The sequence below is a fragment of the Phascolarctos cinereus genome, unplaced genomic scaffold, assembly GCF_003287225.1.
Source record: "Phascolarctos cinereus isolate Bilbo 61053 unplaced genomic scaffold, phaCin_HiC Scaffold_4;HRSCAF=312, whole genome shotgun sequence".
NCBI lineage: Eukaryota > Metazoa > Chordata > Mammalia > Diprotodontia > Phascolarctidae > Phascolarctos > Phascolarctos cinereus.
Genome location: NW_027555847.1, coordinates 661,297,181 through 661,309,830, shown reverse-complemented (window position 1 = coordinate 661,309,830; position 12,650 = coordinate 661,297,181). Strand labels below are relative to the sequence as shown.

The 12,650-nt window shown below is 40.4% G+C and overlaps 1 protein-coding gene across 1 annotated transcript in view; it reads left to right on the top strand.

The window, feature by feature from the left end:
• The window catches only part of LOC110203439 (adhesion G protein-coupled receptor E3-like), a 62,289-nt gene that overhangs the window by 27,533 nt on the left and 22,106 nt on the right, over window positions 1-12,650 (top strand). The window contains 2 exon segments of the mRNA XM_020979942.2: window positions 3,974-4,090; window positions 8,573-8,763. Coding sequence (XP_020835601.1) covers window positions 3,974-4,090; window positions 8,573-8,763 — 308 coding nt within the window.

Sequence of the window (12,650 nt, the reverse complement as noted above, 5' to 3'; positions counted from 1 at the left end):
ATGAATTGTTGATGTAACTTCTCAGAGGCATAAGGCATAAAAGCCCAGTGCACATACAGTCAGTGATCATCATTCATCAACACTACTCCTCCAAAGAAGGAGCTTGGTAATTTGGTTTTCTTCTTTTTTGAATCAAATTAATCAATGGTTTGCCTTTTTTTACCTAAAACCACCTCTTAGTTTTATTCATTAATTCAATGGTATTTTTGCTTTCAATTTTATTAATCTCTCCTTTGATTTTCAGGATTTCTATTTTAGCATTTAATTGGGGATCTAAATTTGTTGTTTTTAAGTTGCATGCCCAATTCATTGATCTACCCTTTCTCTCTCTGTCTCTGTCTCTGTCTTTCTCTGTCTCTCTGTCTCTCTCTGTCTCTGTCTGTCTGTCTGTCTGTCTCTCTCTCTCTCTCTCTCTCTCTCTCTCTCTCTCTCTCTCCCTCTCCCTCTCCTTCTCTCCTGTTGTAAATGTTTAGAGATGTAATTTTTTTTTCTAAGTATTGCTTTGGCTGCATTCCACAAACTTTGGTAGGTTGTCTCAATGTTGTCATTAACTTTAATGAAATTATTGATTATTTCTTTTATTTGTTCTTTGACCGACTCATTCTTTAGGATTAGATTATTTATTTTCCAATTAATTTTCAATCTGTGCTTCATGGGTTACATTTTAGTAGAGATTTTCAAGCAGGGGATAGACAACCAGTTGTCAGGGAAGTCATAGAAGAAATACTAATTCAGAAATGGGCTCAGACTAGATGTCTTCTGAAATCTCTTAAAACTCTGAGAATCTCTGTGATTCTCTAAGAAGAAAATGAGTGAGAGTTGAGCCACTTTCTCTCTCTACCTCAGTTTTCTCAACTATAAGATGGGAGCAATAGTCTGTGAACTGTGTGCCTCATAAGATGTTGTAGAGTTAATCGAGAGAAAGGATATAAAAAATCATGTCATAGTGTAAAATGTCAAACAAGATGTAATTGATAATTATTGCTCTGAGACAAAGCCCAGGCCATGCACCCAGAGCACACATTGTCCCCACGTCTCCATGGAAGTGAAAAGACTGTAAGCACTTTTGGGAGAGGTCTTGTTTCTTGGTCATGGGGAAGTTAGAGGAAGAAGGGAGACTTTCCAGGAGTCAGCTAGTAGAGGAAAATTTTGACTTGGGAGACAAAAACATCATCTCATTCCCCAAATGGCCTTGATCTTTCTGGTTTTGAAAGCCCAGATGTGAATGAGTATCCTTCTGGGCTACACACCAACACCCCAGGCAACTACAGAACCCCAGAATCCAGAAGCACCTTACCAATGAAAGCAAAACAGCATGATCTTAAGTCAACCCGAGACAATCTTTGGGGGATTAGCAGAAGGTCTGCATTTTAACACATGTTCCTAATGGTCCTGCCTTACCCATCTCTCTTGTAGAAGTCTCCTTTCCTACAATGCCCCGGAACCCTGGAGGCAGCGGCAAAGTAAGTTGTTGCTGAATATGAATAAGATGGAGTCAAGCGGTGAGAGAGGAACCAAGTGAAGTTAGTTGAGGCCGGAGAGAGGAGAGAGAGGGTCAGATAAAGGGAATAGTAAACGAGATCAAGTAAAACTGAGACAGATCATTGATTCAGAACCAGAAGAAGCATCAGAAATCATCTAGTTCATGGGGCAGCTAGGTGGCACAGTGGACAGACCACCGGCCCTAGAGTCAGGAGGACCTGAGTTCAAATCCAGCCTCAGACACTTGACACTTACTAGCTGTGTGACCCAGGTAAGTCACTTAATCCCATTGCCTTGCCAAAAAAAAATCATCTAGTTCAACCTGCTTATTTAACTGATGAGGAAACTGAAGTCCAAGGAAGTGAAATGAGTTGCCCCAGGTCACATAGATAGTAAGTGTCAGAGGCAAGGTCCTCTGACTCCAGCTGTGCTGTTCTTTCCACCATACCATGCTACCTCTCTTGGGATAGAATCAAAGAGAGGAGTCCGGATGCTAGTCGGCTAAAGGTGAGACAAGGGAAGGGTGTAAGAAATAGAATTAAGTAAGAAGATAAATGAGATGACAGAGAACAGAAATGGAATCCTAGAAAGATGAGACAGGCTCAAGGAGAGAGTGGGAATCAGGCAAACATGACATGGGGTTAGGAACAGGAGAGTCAGGGTCCCAAGGTGGAGAGTCCAGTAAAATGTCACAGACATCTACATCTAATAATGGCTGACAATTGTACAGTATTTTGAGGTTCCTAAGGTGCTATGCATACATTATCCCATCTCAGCTCCATGACAACCCTGTAAGGCATATGGTATTGTATCCATTTTACAGATAAGGAAAATGCTCAGAAAGATTGCTTGACATCCTCTAGTCACAAAGTCATTGAGTATCATTGGTAGGATTTGAACTCAATCTTCCTGATTCTAAGGTCAGCATTCCTATCTAGCATCCTTCCTCCTAGCTTAGCCCAGGTCCCAGAGCAATGCCTTGGACAGGTGTTCTAACCTTATGAGATAATTCATTTTTTCTCATCAGCTGGAGAATCTTTCTTTCCACCTTGAATCACTTATTACCATTCATGACTCTTGGCCTGCTGAGAAAAAAAGAAGAATTGGAAGTGATGTGACAGAACTATTACAGAGCCTAGAACAGGCTGTGTTGGAGGATGCTCTCAGGTCTCCTAAGATCCAGGTGGTGCAAAGCAACTCTGTTCTGGGTAAGGCCATTATAACAAAAGGTAGCTGTGTCTTCAGGATCCCAACAACCATTGGATTCAGTCCACTCAATGAAACAGCAAGTAATCCAGTAGAAAAGTCAATTAATCAGGTTGTTATAGTGAATGTATAGCATTCAGTGACCCACATGCAGAATAGTGGGTCTAGGCAAATGTCTGTCAAACACATAGTAGGTGTTTCATAAGTCTTTGTTGATTGATTGGTTGGATGGATGGGCTCTTAAGACAAGCTATGGATGAACAGATTTGGAGCAAAGGTAGCTGACTTTCAGGACTGCACTTCCTTCCAGTGGCAGCTTCCTTCAACTCATACCATATAACAAAATCACCTTCACTCCATTGCCCAACCCCTCCAAGATGAATGTCTTCCCTCATGGTAGTACCCCTCCCTACCTGCCTCCTCCTACTCCAGCTGCCTCACCTGCTGCTGAGGGCGAGGATCAGAAATCAGGCAGCATTCATAGCCAAACTGCAGGGAGTCAGGCTAAACTGTGTAGGTGATGGGCAGCCTAATCTTTTCATGGGGAAGGGACAAATAAATCCACCTTTCCTTGACTTAATCTTCCCTAGGGGTTAGAATTCCTAGTTCTGCTGGGACCCACCCAGCTGAATTTAGAAAAGCTAGGATCACCTTGTCTGATCAAGTGATAAATATTTTGACCATCCAGCCTTTGTAGAAGACCTCCAATGAAAGGGAATGCACTGCTTCCTGAGACATCCCTTTGTGCTTCTGGAGAGTTCTTCTAGGAAGGCTTTCCTGATATCAAGCCAATGCAAAACTTCCACCCTTTCATTGTTCCTGGTTCCAAACAGTATGAGTCTACTCCTCCTTCCAACTGAGAGCTTTGTCAGCTTCAAATCAAAGTAGGGAGCTCACGCTATTGAAAAAAAATGGGGAAATGGTGGTAGGCTAGTCCTTGAGTAAAATGCTGACCTTTAATTATGGTTGACCATCTGCAATGTCACTATCCAAAGCACAACTAAGATGTATGTCTGATGTGGATCCCTCAGACTCATACAATCTACATTTAAATGACAAGGAAACTATGCGATTCAGACACTCCTGCCATTGGCCCAGATAATTGAATCCTTCCCCTGAGTGCCAGTGGTCCCAAAAGAAGACAAAATCAGCTGTCATCTCACATAACGTCACGGGGGTCAGATGTAGCTCATTCAAGGAAATGGGCTAGGATGCTTCATATAGTGGTGGCTTCTTGGCTAAGAAGCAATGCAAGTGGGCTCATTTGTTTCATTGTTTTTCCCAGCTTTTGAAACACGTGTAATCAGCAACTGCTCCCAGGAAAATGGGAACTCTAGACTGGAAGCTCAGAATAACTCAGTGGAAATTTCCTGCATGGACATCATCCACTCAGATACTCAAGGTACACTCACTTTATGGACTCTGTACTCACCCAGAACAGACTGGAATGCCACACAATCCTTCAATGTCAGAGAGTCCTCAAGTATCCGACTCAACCAACCTGTAACTATCTAAACAAAAATCCCTTCTGCCATAGACCTCAATGGCAAATAATCATCAGGTATCTGTCTAGAGGGCTACAATGGGGGAAGCTACATCCCTGGCCACCCCTCACCACTTCGGGATAGCATACCTTGTGAGCAAAATCTTCCTTCAAGGACAAACTGTCCTAATGGCAAATACCATTACAAATACCATTAGCCTAATCTTTTTTTTTTTACAAATTTTACTAGATTGCTGAAAGCTAAACTATTGTTCTGTTGCTGTCCGGATCTACAGTTTCATCAGCGTGGGGAGCTCCCACCAATGCAGATCAGTAACTCATCTGGAATTGGAGTGCTGAAAGGTTCCGTGATTTGCCCACGGTCACTGTAGAAGGAGGGGCTTCTGAGGAAGCTTTGTTAACTGTTACTTTGTCATTTAGTAGTTTTCAGTACTGTCTGACTCTTCTTGATCCCTTTTGGAGTTTTCTTGCAAAGACTGGAGTGGTTTACCATTTCCTTCTCCAGCTCATTTCACAGATGAGGAAGCTGAAGCAAACAGTAAAGTGACTTGCCCAGAGTCACACAGCTAGTAAGTGTCTGAGGCCAGATTTTAAGTCAGGTCTTCCTGATGCCAGACCTGGTACTCCAGGTGCTCTACCTAGCTGCCCTTTATTAACTGTTAAACTCAGATTTAAGTCAACTGGCATTTATTAAGTGCCTACTATTCACAAATCAGTGAAAGACAATGTGGTATAGTAGATAGAGATCTGGCCTTGAAGTCAGGAAGACATGGGTTTAAGCCAAAGCGATCTTCCTAAAAGGCAAGCCTAGCCATGTCATGTCCCACCCCCTTTCTCAGTAAACTCCAATGGCTCCCTATGACCTCTAGAATGAAGTGTAAAACTCTCTGACAATCAAAGCCCTTCATAACCTCTACCCTACCACCAACTTTTCCAGTCTTCTCACACCTTATACCCCACCAGTGACATTGGCCTCCTCGTTGTTCCTCACACAACAAACTCCATCTTTCCACTTTGAGCATTTTCCCTGGTTGTCCTCCATGCCTGGAATGCTCTACCTCCTCATCCCTACTTCTAGCTTCCCTGGCCCTCTTTAAACCTTTTGATGTTCCTTCAAATGTCCTAACTTCCCAATTCTGAAATTTCACAACTCCTCACAACTCAACTCCCACAACCAATTCTGAAGTTCCATTTCTGCTACCCACAGGATTAGTTGGACCCGTGATCTTGCCACCCCCTTCAAGAGGCTTATGGGCCTCTTAACTTGACCTCTCAGACTCTCAGAGTGAATGAATGTATACGACATGGCTGAAGATAGAACAAAAGAGACTGTGAAGGAGCAGTCAGACAAGAAGGAGCAGAACCAGAAGAAAGCAGCATCATGATAACTCGGAGAAGAGATAGTATCCAGGAGGAGAAGGTAGTCAACTGTGTCAGATCCAGCAAAGGTCAAGAAGTATGAGGATCGAGAAGAGGCCAGTAGATTGAGAATTAAGAGATCATTTGTCATTTTGGAGAGACAGCAACTTCAGTTGAACAACAAGATTGGAAGCCAGATCACAGAGGTTTGAAAGCAAATGAGAAAGTAGAGGCATTTCAAGTGCCTTCCAGACTCTCAGCCACAAGTGCTGGACAACAAAGCCCCAAGCTTAGCCTTCTCACTCCCGTCCTCTCAACTCTATCCCCAATATTTCACTCCATAAACTCCCACTTTTCTACTGTGCCTGCCGAAAGGTCTGTTCCACAATTAACAGAAGTGGTTTCATCTTAAACATCTCCTTTCTCCCCTTCTTGTTCTTTTCATCTTTGGCAACTCATGGAGACCTGGTTCACTCCAGATTCCCTGACCACCCTTTCCAGCAATGGTTGCTTTCACTCATATGCTCTGACTCAATGGCCATGATGGGAGAGTCCTAATATTCTCTGCTTCCCATTACATCTGGACTCTTCCTTTACCATCATCACTCAGCAACCTCTCCTCTGAGTTTCATGCAATCCAGATCTTATCATCTAATCCAGATTCTGATAGCTATAATCTACTGACTCCCAAGAGAGCCTCCCTTTCTCATTGAGTTTGGTGCCAAGTTGACAGTCTCCCTTTCCACCTCATGTTCTTCCTTTCATTTTAGGAGACTGCAACATATATTCTGATGTTCCTTCAAATATCCTAACTTCCCCATTCTGAAATTTCACAACTCAACTCCCACAGCCAACTCTGCAGTTCCACTTCTGCTACCCACAGGATTAGTTGGACCCGTGATCTTGCCGCCACCTACAAAAAGGTTGCCTCCATGTTCAAAACCTCTGGATTTTTATCATAATCTCTTATCTTTTCATCATTCCCCATGCCTCTCTCCCCCTAAACCTTTTCTGTGTTCTCATGATGACCTCCAATCCTTCCATCCCTTAGCACAATTCCAGGCCATCACCCCTATTCCAGTTAGACCTCCCCCTTCTCCAGTCTTGGCTCCCTCAAGTGAACCAGTTCAACTATTCTATTCTCTACTCTTGAATCAATTGCTTCCCTATCCTATCATTAATCATGTTTTGGTAAGCCTCAACACTCAATTATTCCCCACCTGCCTCCTTTGCTCTAATTCAAATGCTGCTGATTAGAGCTGGAGGAAATCACAAATCATTGTGGACTATAAAATTGTGCTAGACAATTTCTCCTGGGCCTTCACTCCACCAAGGCAGGACTCTTTAATTGGCTCCCTAGCTACTTATCCGTATTCAAAACCTGTTTCTCCCTCAAGCTTCTCAAACTACTTCTTTCTCTGCTGAGGAATTTGTCTCATACTTTACTGAAAAAAAAATAAGGCCATGAAACCCCTTGAAAAAAACTGTCAACACTCAGTGCCTCCACTTCCTCAGTTGCTTTGAGACCTCTGTGATCTGACTTTCAACCTTGTCATGTCAAAGTTCTTCTCTCTACGAAATGGCCAGAGATCTCTTAATTGCCAACTCTAATGGCCCCTACTTGATCTTCATTCTTTGACCTCTTTGACACAGTGGACCCTGCTCCTCCTAGATACTGTCTCTTCTCTGAGTTTCCGTGATGCTGCTTTCTCCTAGTTCTCCTTCTTGTCTGACTGCTCTTTGGATGTCTCTTTTGTTCTGTCTTCAACCATGTCACCTACATGAACTTTTTTAGGTTATGTCCGGGATCCTCTTCTCTTTTAGTTCTATTTTATTCTCATTTTGTGATCTTATCAATTACTATGCATTCAAGTATCATCTGCCTCGGTAGATGATTCCCAGATCTGTTTGTATATTCCTAGCCTCTCTCTCTTCACATTACCAAGTTCCTGTCAGACATTTCAGACTAGATGTCCTATAAGCATCTCAAATTCAATATGTCCAAAACAGAACCTATTATCTTTTTCTCTAAACCTTTGCTTACTAAGAGCATCCTTTTTACTGTCAAGAGAACCACCATCCTCCCAGTCACCCAACTTCTCAACCTCTATGTCATCTTCAGCTCCTCTCTCTTACTCATCTGGCATGTCCAATCAGTTCCCAAAGCCCATCATTTCTACCTTCACAACCTTCTCTCTCACACATCTTCTTTCCACATCACCTGAATATCAGCCTTCAGCACCAGTCCAACCTGTACTCAGATAACAAAGTAATTTTCCTAATGTAGAAGTCTGATCATATCATCTCCTTTCTCATTAAACCCCATGATTTTCTACTACCTTCAGGACCAAATATAAATCTCTTTTTTCGGCATTTAAAACTCTTTATAATCTGGCCTCTTCCTACCTTTCCATTATTCTTACATTCTATTCCTCTTCAGGCTCTCTATAATCCAGCCATACTGGGTTCCTTGCTGTTCCTTATACGTGACACTCCATCTTTTATACTCCATGCATGCCATTCATTAGCTGTTCCCCATGCCTGGAATGTTCTCCCTCCTTACCTCTAACTCTTAGAATCCCTGATGTCCTTTAAAATTCAGCCTAAACACCACATCCTCCAGGAAGACCTACCTAGTTATCTCACACACACACACACACACACACACACACACACACACACCTGCTAGTGTCAACATCTCTAAGGTTATCTGTATTATGTATTATCCATATCTGTACTCTGTATTTATCTTGTATATTTTGATTTATATATGTGTACTCACCCATTAAAATATAAACTGCTTGAGGTCAGGGACTGTTTGTTTCATTTCTTTTTATCCCTTGTGCTTAGCACAGTGGCTATCACATTAAGTAAGTCTTTAATAAATGCATATTGATTGAGTGATTGAGTGGACAGAATGCACCTCCAGGAAACTAACTTGCTGAGGAAACATGGGATTGAATAAGACCTTTTGCCTTGGAGGACTTTACTCTTTTTTCCTTTCCTTTCCTTTTTTTTTAGGTCCAAGTGCAGTTGCTTTCGTCTCCTATTTTTCCCTTGGAACCATTATAAATGCATCCTTTTTTGAGGAGAACCATGGGAAGAAGAGTTATGGAATCTACCTGAACTCCCAAGTAGTCAGCACTGCTATAGGACCTCAGCAATCTGAATCCTCCTCTTTTTCTGTTCTTCTGAGTTTCCAGCACATTCAGGTGGGTATGAACCACAGGTCATAGGCAATATATTCATGGAAGTGGGCAAGGCAGCTAAAAGATTCAGTACTATATGAGCTAAAAGATTCAATGAAATAATATTTGTAAAAAGCTTAGCACAGTATTTGCATATAGTAGCTGCTTCATAAATGGTTTCCTTTCTTCTTCCCATGGTCAGAGCAATGTGTAGAGCAGTAGGAGCATAGGATGGGCCTTAAAAAGATAGGTTTTTATATGCCAGAATTCATCTGGTTTCCTTGTCTAAAATTTGTTATTTATTTTAACATTCTTTTCTTTTTAAATTTTGTGTTCCAAATTCTCTTTCTCTCTCTTACCCCCTCCCTCACGCACTGAGAGGGCTGCAATATAATATCAACTATACATGTGAAATCATGCAAAATGTATTTCTATATTAGCCATATTGCAAAACAAAGCCAAAAAAGTGAGAACATTTTACTTCAATTTGCCTTCAGAGTTCTCAGTTTTCTCTCTGGAGGTGGATAGCATTTTTCCATTATGAGTCCTTTAGAATTATCTTGGATCACTGTGTTGATCAGAGTAGCCAAGTCTTTCACAGTTGATCATCATTACAACATTGCTGTTACTATGCACAAGGATCTCCTGGTTATTCTCTCTTCACTTTGTATCAATTCATATAAGTCTTGGCATATTTTTCTGAAACTATCCTACTCATCGTTTCTTATAGCATAAGAGTATTCTATCACAATCATATGCCACAGCTTGCTCAGCCATTTCCCAATTGATAAGCATCCCCTTGATTTCAAATTCTTCACCACCACAAGAAAGAGCTGCTATAAATATCTTTGAACATTCTGTATAGGTCCTTTTCCTTTTTCTTTGATCTCTTTGGGTTACACACCTAGTAGTGGTTTTGCTGGAAGAATGGGTATGGACAGTTTTATAATGCTTTGGGCATAGTTTCAAATTGTTCCCCAGAATGGTTGGACCAGTTTACTATTCCACCAACAGTTCATTAGTGTAATTTTCCCTCATCCCCTCCAGCATTTGTCATTTCTGATAAATATGAGGTGGTACCTCAAAGTTGTTTTAATTTGCATTTCTCTAATCAATAGAATAGCTTTATATGACTATAAATACTTTTGATTTCTTCTTCTGAAAATGGCCTGTTCATATCATTTGACTATTTATCAATTGGTGAATGGCCCTTATTTTTATCGATTTGACTCAGTTCTCAATATATTGAGAAATGAGGCTTTTATCAAAGAAACTTCTGCAAAAGAAAATTTTATATTACTTCATTGTCTATGGTGCCTTTCAGCAAAATGTAATTTCCCTCATTATCACTTTAAATCTATTTTTGCTTTTGCTTTGTCTGAGAGCATAATTGCTATCCTTGCCTTTTTTACTCCAGCTGAAGTTATTAGATACTGTTCCAGTTCTTTATTCTAACTTTGTGTGTCTTTCTGTTTCAAGTGTATCTCTTCTAAACAACATATTGTTGGATTCTGGTTTCTAATCCATTCTGCTATCTGCTCCCATTTTGTGGGTGAGCTCATCCTATTTGCATTCACAGTTATGACTGCTAACTGTGTATTTGCCTCTATCCCATTTTCTTCTGTGTAGTCTTCCTTCTCTCTTTTCATCTTATCCCTCCTCAAAAGGCTATTTTGCTTCTAACCCCTGCCTCCCTTAATTCACCCTCCCTTTGATCATCCCCCCTTTTCTTTTATTCCCTTCCACTCCAATTTCTCTTTTGGGTAAGATAGATTTCTATACACAATTGAACGTGTGCATATGCATGTATGTATATAGATGTATATACATACATACACACACACACACACACACACACACACACATATATATATATACATATATATATATGTATATATATATATATATATATATATTCTTCCCTCTTTGAACCAACTCCAATGAAAGTGAGGTTTAAGTATTGCCTGCCACTGTCCCTCATTTTTGCCTTCACTGTAAAAACTCTTCCTTGCATACCTTTTTTATGTGAGAAAATTTTCCTCATTCTACCTCTCCCTTTCTCCTTCTCCTAGTGCATCCTTCCTTTTCACTCTTTCTTTTTTCTTTTTTTTCTTCTGGAGATCATTCCAACATAATTAAACCCATGTCTTCTGCCTATGTAAACTCCTTTTAACTACCCTAATAATGATAAAGTTCTTAGGAGTTATGTGAATCAACTTCTCATATAGGATTGTAAACAGTTTAACCTTATTGAGACTCTTATGATTCCTCTTTCATGTTTACCTTTTTGTACTTTTCTTGTGTCTTGTGTTTGAATGTCAAATATCCAGCTCTGTTCTTTTCATCTGGAATGCTTGAAACTCCTCTACTTCATTAAATATTCTTTTTTGTCTCCTAAAGGATTATACTCAGTATTGCTGGGTAGGTGATTCTTGGTGTAATCCTAGCTCCTTTGCACTCTGGAATATCACATTCCAAGCCCTTCAATCCATTAAGGTAGAAGCTACTAAATCTTATGCTATACTGACTGTGGCTCTACAACATTTGAATTGTTTCTTCCTGGCTGTTTGTAATATTTTCTTCTTGACCTGGGAGCTCTAGAATTTAGCTATAACATTCCTGGGAGTTTTCATTTTGAAATCTCTTTCAGGAGGTGATTGGTGCATTCTTTCTATTTCTATTTTACCTCTGGATCTGAGATATCAAGGCAGTTTTCCTTGATAATTTCTTGAAATATGATGTCTAGGTTCTTTTTTTGATCATAGCTTCCTGGTAGTCCAAAAATTCTAAATTTTCATTTTTCAATCTATTTTTCAGGTTAGTTGTGTTTCTGATGAAGTATTTCACATTTTCTTCTATTTTTTTCATTTTTTAAATTTTGTTTTATTGTTTCTTGATGTCTCATGGAGTCTTTATCTTCCACTTGCCCAATTCTAATTTTTAAGGAATTGTTTTCTTCATGAACTTTTGTACCTCTTTTTCCATTTGGCCAATTCTGCTTTTTAAGGAATTTGATGAATTCCTTTAGTGAATTTTTGTGCCTCTTTTACCATCAGGTCAATTCTGTTTTTAAAGTGTTATTTTCTTCAATGTTTTTGTGTCTCTTTAATCAAGCTGTTAATTCTCTTTTCATAATTTTCTTGCCTCGCTCTTGTTTATTTTTCCTCTACACTCTTATCTTCTTCTTTAACACTTCCTGAAATTCTTGTTTCATTTGTGCTCAATTAACACTTTTCTTTGAGGATTTAGTTGTAGCTGTTTTTGCCTTATTGTCTTCTCTGAGTTTGACCTAGTCTTCTCTACCACTGTAGAGGTTTTTTATGATCAAGTTCTTTTTTTGTTGTTTGCTCTTTTCCAGACTATTTCTTCACTTTAAATTTTATGTTAAAGTTGGGTTCTGCTCACCTAGGGGTGGGCAGCCACTGTGCCAAGCCTCGGGCTTTTTGTGCTGTTGTTTTCAGAACTAGTTCTGGGAATCTACAAGTTTTCAGTGCTTCCAAAGTGCTATAATAGGTGGAAAGGCATGGTCTATGCTCTCCTGGTCTGTGCTCTGGTCTTTACACATGAAGGGCCCCCTTTTTCCTGAAGCTGCAAGCACTAGCACCCCTCTTGACCCTGGAACTGTGACCAGGGCTCCTACTACCTTATGACTGACCACAAGTGTTCCTCTCTGCTCTGGAACTGCAACCAAGAATTAAGTGTGGGCATCATCAGTGCCAGCTGTACCCAATGCCAGCAACTAGTCCCCTGGAATCTCTTTCTGACCAGTTGTGTGACCCCCCCCCTTATTGTCTTGGCGCTTAAGAGTTCTCAAAGCTGCTGCTGCTGTAGCTACTGTTCCAGCCACAACATGTGACCTGTCCTGTGCACCTTGTATATTTTCTAAGGCTGGAAAAATGTCTCTCCCTGAC